Source organism: Salvelinus namaycush, chromosome 4 (genome assembly GCF_016432855.1).
Source record: "Salvelinus namaycush isolate Seneca chromosome 4, SaNama_1.0, whole genome shotgun sequence".
Taxonomy (NCBI): Eukaryota; Metazoa; Chordata; class Actinopteri; order Salmoniformes; family Salmonidae; genus Salvelinus; species Salvelinus namaycush.
The window spans coordinates 26,973,604-26,993,665 of NC_052310.1; the positions used below are offsets into that span (position 1 = coordinate 26,973,604).

Here is a 20,062-nt window from a genome sequence, read left to right on the forward strand (position 1 = left end):
TCCCAATCCGTGTATCATGAATGAATAACTGAATGACCACTTAATCTAATCTACTGTGACGCATTGCTTTGCATTAAATATGCCGCCTCTTCCCCCCTCTCTCTCTCCAATGCAGTAGTACGCTCCTCTTCCTTTTTCTGCAGCTGGAGAAATAGATTTGCTTTCCCTCTTCTTTTTCCTCTCCTTCTTTCTCCCTCCTCGCTTGATGAAATCCAGACGAGGGTTTCTACCTCCGCCCCGCCTCCCCCAAGTCAGTCAAAGCCACCGCCGCTATGAAACGTGACCCACGGATCCCAAGAGCCAGTCAAGCATAGCGCTGTAGCCGCCTCCCATCTCCATGTAAGGGCGCCTATAAACTGAAACCCTGTCACTCCTTCAGGGTTGTCAACCAATGAAAATCACGACACATAATATACAGCCTATCCCTCCATGGTACATTAACAGCTAATTGGCTTAAACCCTACAGGCACCACAAGCAAAATAACACATGGCAATTCATTTAAGGGTAACGGAGCATTGGACTCTTAACAAAAGAGTTGGTCAGTTTCTACAGGTCCGGTGGTAGTACAGGCTATTGTATTCACTGACTCTGTCAATATTACATAAATGCATCAAAGAGATCAGAGGTTGTTGTCGGCCATGAAGGATGGGACCATGCAAGGCCAGTTGGAGGTTCAGCCGTACCACACTGATTCTGAAAGCCTGGCTGGACCCGTCTCACAGGACACCTTTAAAAAGACTTCCCTCAGCAGCCTCCCCATTATATACTCCTACAGACGGCCCAACGTGAGCCACGTCCACTACGGCACCAACACCATGGTGGCCATACACGGTCCCAAAACTCTGAAAGATGTCTGGTATGGTGGAGGAACAAACCTCCTCCCTGACACTTAACCTTTGCCAAGTTCACTGACATGACCCTCCTAATGCTTCGGTCTCTCTATGAAACGCTGCTCTATGCAGCTAATTGCAGAGGGAAACAACCCAGCACCCTAAGACCTAGCCTGCTGTAGGGGTACGAATCAGTGTATTTGGGAGGATTATCATCCATGCCCAATTGCTGTTAAAGTTTCCTCACAATATTTGATTGAGTCAGCCACCAACACTAGTGAGGATTGCTTCTCTTTCAGCCCAGAGAAGAAGGCAAGAGAATAAACGTTGCTGCGCCATGTGTCCATTGAACTGAACCAGCTCCGTCAGCCGATAGTGGGGGAAGGGGCTTAAGGAGCCTCTGAGACTCAACACTGCACTGCAGCAGAACTGGCCATTGTTTCTGTCAGTCACAATAGTGCATGTGTGCAAATTAACATACTTGCTGTGCTGTCTATTCAAAACTCAATGCTTTTCTGCACGTCCCTTGAGCCAGCTGGATTGTCAGTACTGCAGGTTTAGATGGGCAGTGAGCAGCAGCAGTAAGCCTGTAGTGGAGACAGATGTCTCAGAGTGCATTAGTGCTGTAATACTGTCTGCCAGTTCTGCAGCAGTTTGGTTGGTGCAAATGTGAAGCAGCAGGTAAGTCTCTTACCCCTGGGGGTGAACACTTGGGTGGGGCTCCGCAAAATACTTTCAATCCCTGCCTTCCCTCTCTAAACCGGGGTGGCTGCAGTAATGGAGGTGAGGCAGCAAAATACACCACAATCATGCCATTTCTCAGAACCCGCCATTCATATGGTTGGTTGCGGTGTTTGCACTTTGCTTGGTTGCTTAATAGCAAAGCTGTAAATTAAATTGATGGGGGAGCAAACAGCATTTATAACCCTAATGCACTCACACGCATACACTTTAAATCTGGGTTATAATGAAGAAATGTCAACTAAAAGAAGGCATTTTCTTAACCTCACTTCTCTCTGATCGCATGGGACAGTGGATGATTGGTGACACCTTTAAAATCCATTCACACTTGAACCCCCCCATTCAATTTGGCTGCCCATGCCGTTTGAGGAGAAAAACAGGTTTAGGTAACAGCTGCTGATGCCTGAGGGAAGAGAAACAGCAGAGAAATGGGAGAGAGGGGAGGGTCGAGCTCCAAGTCACACAGCCCTAGAAATGCATGTGCTGGAGTTAAAAGCACCTGGGTAGATTCCTGCTGCTAACTGTCCAATCAGCACCCAGAGCACAGAACCTCCCAGCACCCCATCCAGACCATCCAGTATTGTGGCGGGAGGAAAGGGGAGGCTGGGTTGTACCAACAGAGAAGGATTGAGGGGAAAGAGTCACAACTGTTTCTTGGCACCTGTCTCTTTCACTCAGAAGGGGGGGGGGGGGGGGGGGGGGTTAACAGCAAAGACAGCTGGGAAGACAACAAAGAATTGCTGTAGCACCCCCTTCTGATTCCAACAGCCCCCCACCGCACCCCCTGGACTAACATGATGTTCTGTACAGTCAGCATGGCCGCAACGTGCGACATATACACAGCTCAACACTGCTAATTTACAGAGACATTTTCCGAAGCCTGGACCTCCTTGAGGGCCCTGAAGCACAGACAGGACCACAGAACATGTTGGGGCACCAGGCTCATTAGAACATGTACACAGTTAACCCCTTTTGCTGCCAGTAACACATCTACATATTTAAATGATAAAAAACAAGTTACATAAGTCGTTACACAATACTAGTCACAAAACACTGAGCGTTCCTCAATGTGTAGGCTATGTGCATGTATTTGTTGTAAAAGAGAAACAACAGTATAACTCCATGTAGTAATCTGAGGCCTTGCCTTATGCAAACTAGCTAGGTAAACATCAGTCGAACCAACTGCATATTTTTCCAAAACATGTAGAAAAGAGCAAAGTATTTTGTTCTTTAGATGTTCCAGGTCTAAACCTGCTATACTGGATAGGAGCGTACAGAAAACTAGCTATGACATGAACTCACCGGCAACACCGCAGGATAGTACAGCCCCATCATTGTCTGCACGGGAAGGAAGAGTCTCTCTATTCCGCTCTGAATGTGGTCTGTTACCATCCGCCGGGAAGCACCTTCTGTCCACGTCTCTCACAGATTCAAATTCTCCCTCGCTCTCCGCCAGTGTTCCCCCTTAGCAACACGCAAGCCTTGTGTCCTTGTCACTCTCCCCCTCTTCTCTGTTTGCCCCTTGTCAGTTCTCTCCTCTGACAATGCGAGTCTCTTCTCTTCTTCCTCTGATGTGTGTCACTTCTCACTCACACTACCTCTCCTGCTCTGCTCGGTCATGGCTTCTGCATGTTCCATCCCCCTTCAAACTTTCCCTCTCTGTGAGCCTGGCTGGGTCCCTCCTATCCATCAGTCTCTCCATCCCCTCCCCTCTCAGGCTAGGTACTGACAGGTTAGGAAGGAAGGAGCTGCTGTTTGGCAGCCCTGAGTAGAAGACGCTCCGTTTCACACTGTAACGCTACCCACTGCATTGCAGGTTTTTTTAATCATTTATTTATTGGATGGCAGCTTGTCAACCCCATGTTAGGCTGGCAGGCAGGCAGCTCCCCCTCACCTCCCCATGTTCATTACCCAGAGAGGAAACAGCTTCAAACTGCTACGGCCCAATTCTACACCTTCACAACATGTATATTTATTAATCTGCATTGCGCCTTTTCATTTCCTACACTACAGTACTGTTGGGATTCGATGGGAGAGAGGAGTGCAGTTCCCCTGCACTTCTTGTTTTTTTTCTCCCCTTTTCTGCCCTGACTGCAAAACGTCTATGCCAGTATGCAGACATCTGCTGAGGTTGGCTACTACAGAGGGGAGAGAGAGATGGAGAGCGGGAGGGAGGGAGAGAGGGACCAAAAGAGGTGATGGGAGGTGGTGGGAAAGGGGTAAGCGAGAGGCTGAGAGAGGCAGTGGATGTGAGCGAGAGATAACGGGATAGAGATAAAAGGATAAAGGGATGGGGAAAGAGCGAGGGATGACGGGATTAGGGTGTAAGTGAGGAGGATGAGAGGATGAATGGGGGATGATCTAAGGATTAACTACACAGACTGAACACACTGATAAACACACCGATGCACAGCCATATTTATTGTGCACCCTGGCAGGCACACAAACACACACATGCTTTCAAACAAAGGGCTATTTCCATCACAATCTCTCTCGCACACATACATTCAAACAATGCCCCTCCCCCACAAACACAGATCATCATAAGGCCATGCATATTTGGATGCACTGATATGGGCATTCTGGGCTGATGCAATAGTCCTAATCAATATTTTCTTGTCCACGATGGATTATATATCGATATGGCAATATTAATCTGAAGGCCAATGCATGCACCCCTACATACCAACAAACAATACATAGCTCTACTAATTAGGTAGATTGAATGTATTAGACTATTAAAAGTAGTAAGCTGGTTCAGCCGGAGAGTTATAATACTTCATGATAAGCTGTAGACCACACTATTTACCAAGACAGATTTCATCTATATTTTTTCTTAGCTGTCTATTTACTACCACAAACTGATGCTGGCACTAAGACTGCACTCAACAAACTGTATAAGGCCATAAGCAAATACTCATCCAGAGGCAGCGCTCCTAGCGGCCGGTGATGTTAATGCAGGAACACTGAAATCAGTCTTCCGCAATTTATACCAGCATTTAACCTGTGCAACTAGAGGAGAACAAAAACTCTATATCACCTTTAATCCACACAGAGACGCATAACAAAGCTCTCCCTCCCCCTCCATTTGGCAAATCTGACCATAACTATATGATTCCAGCTTACAAGCAAAAACTCAAATAGGAAGTAGCAGTGGCACCCTCAATATGGAAGCAGTCCAATGAAACGGATGCTAAGCTACAGGACTGTTTTACAAGTCAAACTGGAATATATTCCGGGACTCATCCGATGGCATTGAGGAGTAAACCACATCAGTCACTGGCTTCATTAATAAATGCATCGATGACGTCGTCCACACAGTGACCGTAGGTACATATCCCAACCAGAAGCAATGGATTATTGGCAACATCCGCACTGGGCTAAAGGCTACAGCTGACGCTTTCAAGGAGCGGGACACTAACCCATAAACAGGCAAAAGCATCAATACAGGACTAAGATCGAATCCTACTACACTGGCTCTGATGCTCGTCGGATGTGGCAGGGCTTGCAAACTATCATGGATTACAAAGGGAAACCCAGCCGCGAGCTGCCCAATGAAGTGAGCCTACCAGACGAGCTAAATGCCTTCTATGCACTGAACCATGTGTGAGAGCACCAGATGATCCGGACAACTGTGTGATCACGCTCTCAGTAGCAGATGTGAGAAAGCCCTTTAAACAGGTTAACATTCACAAGGCTGCAAAGCTAGACGGATTACCAGGACGCATACATGCGCTGCCAAGCTGGCAAGTGTCTTCACTGACATTTACAACCTATCCCTGACCTGGTCTGTAATACCAACTTGTTTCAAGCAGACCTCCATAGTCCCTGTGTCCAAGAACGCCAAGGTAACCTGTCTAAATGACTATCGCCTTGTAGCACTCACATCTGTAGCCATGAAATGGTTTGAAAGGCTGGTCATGGCTCACATCAACACCATGATCCCAGACACCCTGAACCCACTCCAATTCACATACCACCCTGAACCCACTCCAATTCACATACCACCCTGAACACACTCCAATTCACATACCACCCTGAACCCACTCCAATTCACATACCACGCTGACGGGATCCACAGATGACGCAATCTCTATTGCACTACACTGGCCTTTTCCACTTGGACAAAAGACAAATCTACGTGAGAATGCTGTTTATTGACTATAGCTCAGCGTTCAACACCGTAGTACCCTCCAAGCTCATCACTAAGCTAAGGACCCTGGATATCCTGACGGACCACCCCCAGTTGGTAAGGGTAGGCAACACATCCACCACGCTGACCCTTAACACGGGGGCCCTCAGGGGGTGCGTGCTTAGTTCCCTCCTGTATTCCCTATTCACCCGACACCAACACAATCAATAAGTTTCACGACGACACGATGGTGGTAGGCCTGATCACAGACGACGATGAAACAGCCTATAATGAGTGCGATGCCAGGACAACAACCTCTCCCTTAACGTCAGCAAGACAAAGGAGCTGATCGTGGACTACGGGGGGCCGAGCACGCCCCCATTCACATCGACTGGGCTGTAGTTGAGCGGGTCAAAAGCTTTCAGTTCCTTGGTGTCCACATCACTAAGTATCTATCATGGTCCAAACACACCAACACAGTCGTGAAGAAGCACAACAACGCCTCTTCACCCTCATGAGGTGAAAAGATTTTGAATGGGCCCTCAGATCCTAAGAAAAGTTCTACAGCTGCACCACTGAGAGCATCTTGACTGCCTACATCATCGCTTGGTATGGCAACTGCTCTGTCTCTGCCCGCAAGGCGCTACAGAGAGTAGTGCGTACAGCCCAGTGCATCACCGGGTCCAAGCTCCCTGCCATCCAGGACCTCTATACCAGGCAGTGTCAGAGGAAGGCCCTAAAAAAATGTCAAAGACTCCAGCCACCCAAGTCATAGACTGTTCTCACTGCTACAGCACGGCAAGCGGTACCGATGCATCAAGTCTGGAACCAACAGCACCCTGAACAGCTTCTACCCCCGAGCCATAAGACTGCTAAATAGTTAGGTAAATAGTTAACCAAACAGCTACCCGGACTATCTGCATTGACCCTTTTTGCACTAACTTTTTTTACTCATCACATACACTGCTGCTAATGTTTACTATCTGTCGCCTTATTCCTAGTTATATTTACATATCTACCTCAATTACCTCATACCCCTGCACGTCGACTAGGTACTGGCACCCGTTGTATAGAACCAAGTTATCGTTACTCATTATGTATCTATTATTACGTGTTTTACTTTTATTTTATTTCTCAAATGTCTTTCTCTGTATTGTTATTAAACTGGGTAGCATGACCGAGTGGTCTAAGGTGCTGGATTTAGGCTCCAGTCTCTGGAGGTGTGGGTTCGAATCCCACCTCTGTCAACGTTGATGTTATCTTGGGGCGGAGGGTAGCCTAGTAAAAAATCTGTCGTTCTGCCCCTGAACAAGGCAGTTAACCCATTGTAAATAAGAATTTGTTCTTAACTGACTTGCCTAGTTAAATAAAGGTTAAATAAAAAAAAATCTAAGAAATTAAGGGCCCCCTCAGTAAGCATTTCACTGTTAGTCCACACATGTTGTTTATGAAACAAAAATACATACATACAAGTTAAAGGATAAAAACACAATAAAGCCAGGAGGCTTATTTCCATTGTAGTCCTCAGGTATGGATGTGATTTTGCTGCAGTAAATGCACAACACACTACTGCACAACGCTCAACTGACCCCACAGTCAGAAGTTCTCTTCTATATAATCAGAGGCAGATACAGCACTGTGTGGTCACTGTATACTAAAGTCTTCGAAAGCCAAGTTAATAAACAGATCACTGACCATTTCGAATCCCACCGTACCTTCGCCGCTGTGCAATCCGGTTTCCGAGCTGGTCACGGGTGCACCTCAGCCACGCTCAAGGTACTAAACGATATCATAACTGCCATCGATAAAAGACAGTACTTTGCAGCCGTCTTCATCGACCTGGCCAAGGCTTTCGACTCTGTCAATCACTGTATTCTTATCGGCAGACTCAACAGCCTTGGTTTCTCAAATGACTGCCTCGCCTGGTTCACCAACTACTTTGCAGATAGAGTTCAGTGCTTCTACTAGAGGTCGACCGATTATGATTTTTCAACGCCGATTCCGATTATTGGAGGACCCAAAAAAAGCCGATGCCGATTAATCGGACGATTTTTATTTATTTATTTGTAATAATGACAATTACAACAATACTGAATGAACACTTATTTTAACTTAATATAATACATCAATAAAATCAATTTAGCCTCAAATAAATAATGAAACATGTTCAATTTGGTTTAAATAATGCAAAAACAAAGTGTTGGAGAAGAAAGTAAAAGTGCAATATGTGTCATGGAAGAAAGCTAACGTTTAAGTTCCTTGTTCAGAACATGAGAACATATGAAAGCTGGTGGTTCTTTTTAACATGAGTCTTCAATATTCCCAGGTAAGAAGATTTAGGTTGTAGTTATTATAGGAATTATAGGACTATTTCTCTCTATACCATTTGTATTTCATTAACCTTTGACTATTGGATGTGCTTATAGGCACTTTGGTATTGCCAGTGTAACAGTATAGCTTCCGTCCCTCTCCTCGCTCCTACCTGGGCTCGAACCAGGAACACATCGACAACAGCCACCCTCGAAGCAGCTTTACCCATGCAGAGCAAGGGGAACAACCACTCCAAGTCTCAGAGCGAGTGACGTTTGAAGCGCTATTAGCGCGCACCCCGCTAACTAGCTAGCCATTTCACATCGGTTACACCAGCCTAATCTCGGGAGTTGATAGGCTTGAAGTCATAAACAGCGCAAAGCTTGAAGCACAACGAAGAGCTGCTGGCAAAACGCACTAAAGTGCTGTTTGAATGAATGCTTACAAGCCTGCTGCTGCCTACCATCGCTCAGTCAGACTGCTCTATCAAATCATAGACTTAGTTATAACATAATAACACACAGAAATACGAGCCTTAGGTCATTGATATGGTCGAATCTGGAAACTATCATCTCGAAAACAAGACGTTTATTATTTCAGTGAAATATGGAACCGTTCCCTATTTTATCTAACGGGTGGCATCCATAAGTCTAAATATTCCTGTTACATTGCACAACCTTCAATGTTATGTCATAATTACGTAAAATCCTGGCAATTTAGGCGGCCCAAACTGTTGCATATACACTGACTCTGCGTGCAATGAACGCAAGAGAAGTGACACAATTTCGCCTGGTTAATATTGCTTGCTAACCTGGATTTCTTTTAGCTAAATATGCAGGTTTAAAAATATATATGGTTAGGTACACATTGGAGCAACGATACGCACCGCATCGATTATATGCAACGCACGACACGCTAGATAAACTAGTAATATCATCAACCATGTGTAGTTAACTAGTGATTATGATTGATTGATTTTAATAAGATACGTTTAATGCTAGCTAGCAACATACCTTGGCTTACTGCATTCGCGTAAAAGGCAGGCTCCTCGTGGAGTGCAATGTAATCAGGTGGTTAGAGCGTTGGACTAGTTAACTGTAAGGTTGCAAGATTGAATCCCCCGAGCTGACAAGGTAAAAAAATCTGTCATTCTGCCCCTGAACGAGGCAGTTAACCCACTGTTCCTAGGCCGTCATTGAAAATAAGTATTTGTTCTTAAATGACTTGCCTAGTTAAATAAAGGTAAAACATTTTAATTTTTTTATAAACATTGACACAGCCAAACCTACAGGCAGATCAACCAACGCACAACAGCTCATAGGAACTCCAGCTAGAGTGTGGGCTAGTTGTATGTTTGACTAGTCTTGAATCAAATAAGTAAGTTATGATCCAAACAAACACATGGGAACCTAACTATTTTAACAACCTTACCAAATACATGCTATTTCAGACGTTTCTAGCCCAATGGTATTCAAACTTCTTCAGCTGGAACCCAATTCCCTCAGCAAGAATTTCTGGCGTCCCCATTTTTTTCGCAGGGATTTCTCGCCAAATCTAACATGGGTAAAATTATTTTTACATCAACAAATAATCTTCAATTCATTACATTTTCATCTCTTATCAAAATTAAAAGAAAAACAATTACATTTACTCAATAAAATTTTATTTTTTTAAATGATCTTTCCTAAAAACATTTGTATATTGTCCTATACAATAAAATGCACTCTTAATTTTTAAAAAAATATATATTTTGGCAACCCCACTGCAGTTCCCCCGTGACCCGTCTAGCCTATATATTACCTCACCACAGAAAGGTTAACTTCAATATGGTGGCTCACTTGCTTCAGTCCCCATCTTCCGATGCCCTCACTTTCCCTCTCTCCTGCCTCTTCTGCTTTCCATCCACCCCTCCTCCCCCTCTCTCTAGCACAAGCAGCGAGCGAGCTGCATTCCCAAGAAAGGAGATGGCAGGGGTAGAGGAACGCACGTTGGAGGAAAAAACACATAATGGAGATAAAGCTGTGGAGACCCATCATGTTGAGAGGAGAGGAGTGGGAGGGCAGGCAGGCAGACCAACACCCCCCTCCTGTGGCTCTGCCAGAGACCTGCACTCACATCTCAGCCATGACAACAGACAGAAGACACAGCACTGTGCTGCTGCTCCCAGGCAGATAAGAGACTCTCAGAAACAGCCCTGTCTGGCGCACATAAGGAACTCATTACTGGAACCGATATTTAAAACTCCGGCAAAACCCGGACGACGCTGGGCCAATTGTGCACCGCCCTATGGGACTCCCAATCACGGCCAGATGTGACACAGCCTGGATTCGAACCAGGGACTGTAGTGACACCTCTTGCACTGAGATGCAGTGCCTTAGACCGCTGCACCACTCAATATGGAGGGAGAGCACAAGAAATTAGAGAGAGAAGGGGAAAGAGAGCAGGGGAATGTGGATTGTGGAAAAGTGTGCACAGCAGCCAGGCAGATCAAATTGATTCAGAGTGGAAAATGTCGTCACAGTTTCTGTAGGCTATGTTCGTGTTGGGCCTTCTGAAGTACTATAATGTGTTTCATGAAACTCCATGATACATCCATCAATTATACCTAAATTAAAGGAGACTTCAGTAAGATGGTACTCTTACCTGGCTGTGAGGTGGGTATCCAAGGAAACCTGGGGTTAAAGGGTCGTTGTTCTAAAAAAAAGTAAAAAGAGAGAGAGGTAAGGGTTTGGAAAATGTGATGTGATTCAACATGAGTCTAACATTTTGCAGTGAAGTCGCTCTTCGGCTCCAATCTTCACCCCTAACAAAGTAATATGCTCCAGATGAGAAACAGCCTAGCTGTTACTTGTGATGGGGGGAAAATGTATACAGTAAGATATCAGGATATCATTTTTGCCGTCATTTTGATATTATCGCAATATTATGTTTGTATTTTTCCTTCTTAGCTTGTTCTCCATCTTGTTTTCAGCACTTTCATCAAAACTCGTTTTCTCATGACTCGCTCTAGTCCCTCTGCAGCAGACGTATGGTGAGCAATATGTTTGGAATCGCAACACATATAGAATCGTGAGAATCGCAACACATATCATATCGCCACCTAAGTATGGTGAGTTCCCTGGCAGTTCCCCGCCCTATCTGTTACGGTATACCCTACAGACCAATACATTTATGAAAATACGTATGGTGCGGGAAAGAAGCAGGGAACTTAAGGTGGCACATTTCACAAAGGATTATGCAAGTTAACATAATAACCCTTTTGGTTTAGACCCTGAGCGCTGCCTCAACTATGTAGAGCAGCTGGTGAATCATTCTGCAGCCAGGCCAGGTCCTTATTCAGCAGACAAAACAAATTGCACTCTGCAACAACAACAAAGAGCACCCTTCCCCCTTCCATGCCCCAGAATCTAGTGTTGTGGTTAATTGATCTGTAATTACTTCTAATTAGATTATTTCTGTCGCCCCTCCCTCTCCCCCTGGCAGAAGAGCCATTGTTCATTGCAATGTAAGAGAAGGGAAAAGAACGGGGGAGAGGGGGCAGGATATAACAATAGGGGCAAAGTTAAACCAAACGATGATATTGACAAGAGTAAGGAGAGAGGATTCCAGCGATCCCGTCTGACATGCAAGCAGTACACTGTGCAGGGAAAATCGGCAGAGTAACAAGACTCCGGCCTTTTCAATCATGCTCAGGGGAAGGAGGGTGGAACATCCTACACGTGTTAAAAAGGGTGAATATGTTTCCATTGTGCTTGTGCTAAAAGACAAGAGTCAGCAACTCATTTTAAATTCATACAGTATCTCTATTAGCTTCCATTCAGTGAGCAGCCAGTGCTGGTGTAATGTAGTAAAAAGGTGGTCGTGGCCTCTTCATTGTAAACAGACAGAGGTAACCTCCTGCTTCTGCCCCAACCTGCTTCCTGGGGGAATTGGTCCCTCCCTACTATAATTTTTTCAACCAATCATGGGAAAGGCCCGACTCAGGATGCCATGGCGACAGCACGGGAGAGATGCCCTCTCAGAAAGCTAGCTGTGATGGCTGTGCTTACTGCACTAACCCTGGATGGGGCTCCACAGCCACACCACAATGAGACATGGCAGTGGTAGAGCAAAAACAGGGAGGGGAAAGAGGAAGGAAAGGGGAATGAGGTCAATCAAACAAGTAGAGAGGGACAACATTTGACGGGGCACAGAGAGCATTTAAGTAGTGAGCAGCAGAAGTGAGTGACAGACTGATGTGTGATGCTGTCTGGACAGTACAGACTATAGCATACATGACCCATGCCAGAGGAGTGAGATGTATGCTACTCAGTCCAGCAGTGTCCGGTCTCCCTCTCCTACATAAAACAGCCCTCTCTTTGTCTCCCTCTCTCCACTTCCTGTTTCATCTGGAACCAATTTCCCCCTCGTGCCTCGTCCCCTGGGGGAACACACTCCTCAGTACACCGCATTAAAGTGGGAGAGCCGCCGAACGGACAGTGCTGTATTCAGCAACACACGAGGTAAAAACACTGGTAGTCTTCAAAGAATGAACAGTGGAGGACTGATGAAGATGCGACACACTGAACATTTGAAAGGACGCAGGTCTCCAATGCCTCTGGCAATGTATACCCGAGTGTGTAACTCTGACAAGGCACCATCAGTGGAAAAACAATGTAGCACATCACTTGGAAACCAGAACTACCCCACACGATTCAATACATAACAAGGTTGCAGTAGAAAAATGATTTGTTCTAGTAGAAAGGCAGGATGAAGAGGGAGGAGTTTAGGTTAGAACAGGGGGAGGGAGAGAAGAATTTGGTAACATCTGGAATCAATCTGTCTGGAGGAAAGGGGGAGGGAGAAGAATGGGGGATGGAGGGAAAAGAAAGAACAAGAGAGTGAGATGGAAATTAGGAGAGAAAGACAGGGGTGGAAGAATGTGGGGATTAAGAAAGACAAGAAGTAAAAAATACAGTAAAAAGAAGAGACCAAGAAATGGAGACAATGACTCATACCCCAAGAATGTCATGTGACTTATATTTCCTTAAAGGGTGAGGGGAGGGGGGTCTGAACTTGATACTCATTGTTAAAACACACACACTTTCTTTTGCGGGGCATATGGCGCGTTGGTCTGCATATCAGGTCTGCTTTGAGTCTGTAAAGTTTTTCAAGCTTTTATTACGCTCAACAAAACTCATGACACCCTCTTCCATGCAGATACAGACAGTAATTTAACAGGGTACCAACCACTTTGGTTTTAATTACACTCATTTACAGTAGAGGGGTAGTTATGAGGTGTGGCTGCTCTGAGGGCCAGGGCTCCAGACTATACGGATCAGAAATGTACAGACACACCTCATACAGTGACTTTCTCTCTGTATGCTCAACTAAAGGGCGTCGCTCTGCTGGGTTTTTCTCTCCCCCACTTTCTATTTTAGGAAAAGTCAAGAAATTGAGAGTTGGAGCAAATGGGCAGAAAAAGAGAGCAGTGGAGGGAGGAGGGCAAAATGGCATGAGGTCAACAGATGGTAAGGGAGGAGGGGGATGGGAAAGAAGGGATGCAGGGGTCGGACAGAGGGTGATACACTGAGGAGCAGAGGGAACAAAAAGGAGAAAGAAGACAGGATGAATCAACGTTACCGACAGGGAGACATTCGCGGGTGGAGATGGAAGTACATATGACAGTTTGGGGGCAGCGGGGTAGAAGGGGAGGTGACAACAACAACCAGTGTCCAGAGTTAACATGTGAGTGTAAGTGGCAGGCCCTGCACCTGATTAAATGAGTGGCGGACTGTAAAAAAAGGGGGGAAAAGTTTGAGCACTGTTGTGTTGAGAAACATCTTGAAAATAATTTTGTGCTTATCTCAAAGGGTTAAAGGTCAGGGGTGACACCGCCGCATTGAGCTCAAAGTTCAGCGACAACCATTAGTGAGTGTCCACTAGTGTGCTGCACATTATAACTCCTACTTCTTTTTGGGGTTTTAATGACAGCCAATGTTCCCGCTATTACTAGTCAACATTCCCTGGTAGCCTGATAGTATCAAAGAATACTGCACCTTTGGAGCTTATCTGTTCAAAACTGTATAATCTTAATGGTTTGTTTATATCGTAGTTTCCCCTTCAACACTCGCCCACCCTCTCCCCCCTTTACTCTCCTCCCCTTGAAGCGATCAGTCTGGTTAATGCTCTCTCCGAAATGAGCTTTGATCTCGTTAGCGCGACACAAAGCCTCTTTACTGCCAACGATAGGATAAATCTGCTCTCGGGGAGCCGGAGGGAGGCATATACAGCACACTGTACACTATCAGGCTGGACTAGGCTAGGGCACATCAATACTGCATAGTGGGAAACAGAGAGAGAGATTGGACGGTAGAGATAGTGAGCAGGGGTGGGGAGGTTTGTCTCACTGGCAGTGCACACTCAAATTCTATGGACCAGGAGTTAATTAGCAATCTGGAAATATGCCTTGGGGGAGGATGACGGAAACAAAAGAAGAGGATGGAGATGAGAGGACACTCCTCTCTCATTTAATATGTCAGCCATGATTTAGGCTGTTAGCCATCCTGTCCTCTGGGTAGCAATGAACATCAAATAGCTATCCATCAACACACCAAAAATATTTAGTGAACTCATCTTCTCAGCACTGAACATGGTGTCACCTACAGGACTGGATGATGTAATCCAGTCTAATAACATTAAGCACCACCATTGTAATTTCCTAATGTTTACCCTTAGTTATCGTCAAACCTAAGCTGCTTAGAGGATTTTTCTACATCTTTCTCCTTCTCTCGTGTTAAAATGTTCTCTCTCATACTGTAAATACTGCCTTCTATCCTCCTGTTTCCTCCCTCTCTCCTGTGGGCGTATTTCCAGCCTGTTCCACAATGGCAGGAGATCAATATAAGTGATTGGCAGCGAGATCCTGTTGCACCTCTCATTGTCACACCATCTACACGTAACCCTTTGTCATCACCATTCATCCATTATATGGTGTGAGACACATGGCCTGCCCATTTGTCATTGCAATAGGTATGCAGCAGTACCAATTGAAGCATTTCCCAATCCCCAGGATTCAATTATCCACAGCTGACCCAGAACCATGTTTGACTGCTGCCTCAAACAAAAACACTATGTCAGCTATTTTCAATGATGCTTACAGATACTGTATGTGCGTGTAATATCACTGGTTAGCCGAAGAGCAGAGCACTGTTGCTATGCTGTATCAGCAGTCAAGTCATGGAGAGGCCCATAGCTAGAGGCAAGGTATCCTAAAGCCCCTTTCCTTCCTACTCCCTTATTCACGAATAGGGGTCTGTTCTTTGTCTCTCCCATAGTGACCCCTCCCCCAACCCCCTGTCTCTCTCCTTTTTTAGCACCTAGCTCCAATCACAGACCAGGGGGACTGGCACAAATTACTGTTCCCAATGCGGGTTCCCTCCTGTATCGGTGGCTTTGATGTGATGTCCAACGACAAAGACAGACCATAATGGTAAAGGCGGGAATATCAGTGTGTACATATCTGCAGTGCACGTAAATGCATGTAAGGCCTTTATGTATCGTCGGATCTATGCTGTAGCTTAACTGTCATTGTCGAGAAGCTGTGGGCTATCATATTACCTTTGCCTCGGCCATAATCATGGTGCTAGTCTAGCTGCCAAGAGCACAGAACAATGTGCAAGACACGTTTAGTACCTAGATTGTAATTCTACTGCACGTTCGTTACTGCAGTTGATGCGACGAGGCATGCTTTTGATAGGTGGGCCTGCCTGTCAGCAGAATCATGACCCACTGATGTTCTTGAAACAATAGACGTAACGTTAGCGTGCTATTGAAATGAAATCGTTTAATGCAGGGGTAACAATGTTGCACACATTCAATGAAAACAACACATTGAACGGAAACAAACAGCAATTTGGCTTCATTTGTTGATGTTCTACTCCTTACCTGTCCAATGTCACCAACACCCACCGTCCCGTCTATCCTTGGCCGTTTGCACTCTGCTCCTGTTAATTCGGTCAAAACTGCAGCTGTTTGCTCAGGATCCCCTCGTTTCATTCCCCGGACTATTGCTGCTGGACCCCCGGTCGTGTTCGCGTGGGGTCCAGTTGCTGTATCAATGTCCTTTTCCCGGTCCATCATTCCCCGAGAAACGGGTAACATTATGGATGCGACGTCGGTCGACATTAACATCGGACGGCAGATAGCTAGATTTGTAAGTGTAGACTATTTAAAAAAAAAACTTTGACTTCTTCCCTATTCTGGGATAAGGAATGCTATTCCTTGAATGTGCAAATAGCTGATTGTAGCTGGTCTTCTTGGCCAAATGTATTGTACCGCTAGCAGGATTGTTATTGTCTAATCAATATATAACACCATGACCATGTGTGGCTCGTGCACATTTCACACGATTACTAGCGTTAGAAAAATAGTCACAATAGAACATGTAAACCAAGTAAATACAAAAACACTAATTCCTTGCTAATTAGCTAGCTACACATTCCGCTAGCTAGCTAACGATACTTCTATCTTCGCCGAATATAGAAAATGTTAGGAAATTATTTGAATCACTAATCTTCTCCTTGCGAAGCCAATGCGTCCTCCGCTCCCAACCAAATATATTTTTAAGCCCTTCTTTGCTTCCACCTTCTCTTTCTCCTAGCCTTCTTTTTATCACCGTTCTTTTTCTCGCAGTATGTTCAGTGAATTCTAGTGGCGTGTACGGACTGGCGAGGAACACGATTTCCTCTCTATCGTGTACGTCCCGATTGGTGTGGAACGGGCCGCAGAGAGTGCACTGATCTGGTATCAGTTTTTTCTCCATGCGCTAAGATTACGATAGGGGTAAACAATTTAGACGGGTCCTAGATCTGCCCTCTCTATATTCCCCTCCTTTTCCTCTGTCGTATTCCCTCCTGCACCCCCCTTCTCTTTTTTCACCATAACATACACAGTGGCATTTCATTTAGCGTAGCCTACATCAAATGTATTTTTACGACTTTTGTCATTACCGATAGATTACATTTAAATAATTGAATTTCGTAAACATTTATCGTGTAAATTGGTATGTTTATTTTTATGGGATTGTTTGTGTGTAAATATAAGACGGCTTGCCACGATTTATGGCGAGGTATTTGTCTTCTTTTTTCATTTTTTTACGACTTTCACTAGTCAGATGGCGGTGATACAGCTAATGAAGCGGAGGTGGAGGAGTTATAAATAAAGAGGGAATAGATGGGGTAGGCCTAAAATAACACACAACTAACAATTTAACAATGTAGATTACGTATGTGTGAGAAAAGACGCAGGGTAGTGTAGGCCTGGCTGCACACATGTTAAATATGATCTATTATAAACCACTCAAACCTAGGCAACTTCAAAGGCGAATTATTTTACAGGACTGATATGAATGCATTTTTTTTTTATGATAGTGCGACGCCTGGTGGATATCAAACTTAATCAATGGACATGCAAGTGACACGTTTCAAGTTTTTAATGTAACATGCACAAATCCAGGGAAATGCATTTCTTGCAAAACTCTAAACCCAACAAAACTGTAATGAATAACAATGTAATAACAAATAACATAAGGTAGAACAAAAACACACGAGAAATAAGAAAAACATGAGAAAGTAAGTAAGAATAATATATACAGGGTCAGTCAGCTCCAGTACCATATTTACAATGTGCAGGGATACTGGAGTAATAGAGGTAGATCTTTGGGCTACCGAGTGGCGCAGCGGTCTTAGGCATGGCATCTCAGTGCTAGAGGTTTCACTACAGATCCTAGTTCAATTCCAGGCTGTATCACAACCGGCCGTGATTGGGAGTCCCATAGGGCGGCACACAATTGGCCCAGTATCGTTAGGGTTTGGCCCGGGTAAGCTGTCATTGTAAATAAGAATTTGTTATTAACTGACTTGCCTGGTTAATCAAATTAAATCAGAGGAAGCTGCTGAAGGGAGGACAGCTCATAATAATGTCTGGAATGGTGCAAATGGAATGGCATCAAACACATAAAAACCATGTGTTTGATACCATTCCACTTATTGTGCTACAGCCATTACCACAAGCCCGTCCTCCCCAATTAAGGTGACACCAACCTCCTTTGGTAGATATGTATAGGGGTAAGGTGACTAGGCATCAGGATATATGATAAACAGAGAAGCAGCAGTAGACTGTAGAGTCAGTATAAATGTATGTGCATATTATGTGTGTGAGCAAATGATGGCGTGAGTGTCAGTGTGCGTGACTGTATAGGGAGGGACCTGTGAGTGTGTATAGAGACAGTGCAAAAATAAAATTCAAGGGTCAACTCTGATAATCCATGTAGCCATTTTGTTAGCTCTTTAGCAGTCTTATGGCTTGGGGATAGAAGCTGTTCAGGAGCCTCTTGGTGTCAGACTTGATGCACCGGCACCGCTTGCCATGTGGAAGCAGAGAGAACAGTCTGTGGCTTGGGTGGCTGGAGTCTTTAACAATTTTCCGGGCCTTTCCTGATATAGAGGTCCTGGTTGGAAGGGAGCTCAGCTCCAGTGATGTACCGGGCTGTCCGCACCACCCTCTGTAGCGCCATGCAATCGAGCGTGGTGCTATTACCATACCAAGCAGTGATGCAGCCAGTCAAGATGCTCTCAATAGTACAGCTGTAGAACGTTTTGAGGATTTGAGGGCCCATGCCAAACCTTTTCAACCTCCGTAGGGGGAAGAGGCGCTGTCACGCGTTCTTCACGACTGTACGTATGTTTGTGGGCCATTTTAAGTCCTTAGCGATTTGGACACCAAGGAACTTGAACCTCTCCCGCTCCACTATAGCCATGCTGTTGTGGATGGAAAACACCAGTCTTAACGTCAGCAGTGAAGAGGCAACTCCAGGATGCTGGCCTTCAGGGCAGAGTTGTAAAGAAAAAGCCATATCTCAGACTGGCCAAATTAAAAGAAAAGATTAAGATGGGCAAAAGAACACAAACACTGGATAGAGGAACTCTGCCTAGAAGGCCATCATTGCGGAGTTGCCTCTTCACTGTTGACGTTGAGACTGGTGTTTTGCAGGTACTATTTAATGAAGCTGCCAGTTGAGGACTTGTGAGGCATCTGTTTCTCAAACTAGACACTCTAATGTACTTGTCCTCTTGCTCAGTTGTGCACCGGGGCCTCCCACTACTCTTTCTATTCTGGTTAGAGCAAGTTTGCGCTGTTCTGTGAAGGAAGTAGTACACATCGTTGTACGAGATCTTCAGTTTCTTGGCAATTTCTCGCATGGAATAGCCTTTCTCAGAACAAGAATAGACTGACGAGTTTCAGAAGAAAGTTCTTTGTTTCTGGCCATTTTGAACCTGTAATCGAACCCACAAATGCTGATTCTCCAGATACTCAACTAGTCTAAAGAAGGCCAGTTTTATTGCTTCTTTAAATCAGGACAACAGTTTTCAGCTGTGCTAACATAATTTCAAAAGGGTTTTCTAATGAGCAATTAGCCTTTTAAAATGATAAACTTGGATTAGCTAACACAATGTGCCATTGTGACACAGGAGTGATGATTGCTGATAATGGGTCTCTGTATGCCTATGGAGATATTCTATAAAAAATCTGCCGTTTCCAGCTACAATAGTCATTTACAACATTAACAATGTCTACACTGTATTTCTGATCAATTTGATGTTATTTTAATGGACATAAAATGTGCTTTTCTTTTAAAAACAAGGACATTTCTAAGTGACCCCAAACTTTTGAATGGTAGTGTACATTATCCCCCAATTTTAGGGGACCAAATGTATTGGAACAAACTCACTTATGTGTATAAAAGTAGTAAAAAGTTAAGTATTTGGCCCCATATTCCTAGCACGCAATGACTACATTAAGCTTGTGACTGTAAAAACTTGTTGGATGCATTTGCTGTTTGTTTTGGTTGTGTTTCAGATTATTTTGTGCCCAATAGCAATGAATGGTAAATAATGTATTGTGTCATGTTGGAGTCACTTTTATTGTAAATAAGAATAGAATATGTTTCTAAACACTTCTACATTAATGTGGACGTTACCATGATTACGGATAATCCTGAATGAATCG

General features: G+C 44.7%; 1 protein-coding gene and 1 non-coding gene across 7 annotated transcripts in view; one reads left to right on the forward strand and one right to left on the reverse strand.

Moving 5' to 3' along the window:
- LOC120046405 (RNA binding protein fox-1 homolog 2-like) overlaps positions 1–16,748 on the reverse strand; it is a 39,757-nt gene extending 23,009 nt beyond the window's left edge. For 2 of the 6 annotated variants that reach the window (XR_005476795.1, XR_005476796.1), the window contains exons 1-2: positions 15,941–16,748; positions 10,658–10,708 (exon numbers count right to left, since the gene is read on the reverse strand). Coding sequence is in view for 4 of the 6 variants with exons in the window: in XM_038991611.1 (XP_038847539.1) it covers positions 10,658–10,708; positions 15,941–16,186 (297 nt within the window). In the remaining 2 variants the exon portion in view is untranslated. The remainder of the gene's footprint in view (positions 1–10,657; positions 10,709–15,940) is intronic. The other 4 variants (XM_038991611.1, XM_038991610.1, XM_038991612.1 and 1 more) reach the window with 4 other exon arrangements.
- Positions 6,872–6,951, forward strand: trnal-uag. Its single transcript has one exon. It is a non-coding gene; the product is annotated as a tRNA-Leu (tRNA).
- Positions 16,749–20,062: the final 3,314 nt, after the last annotated feature.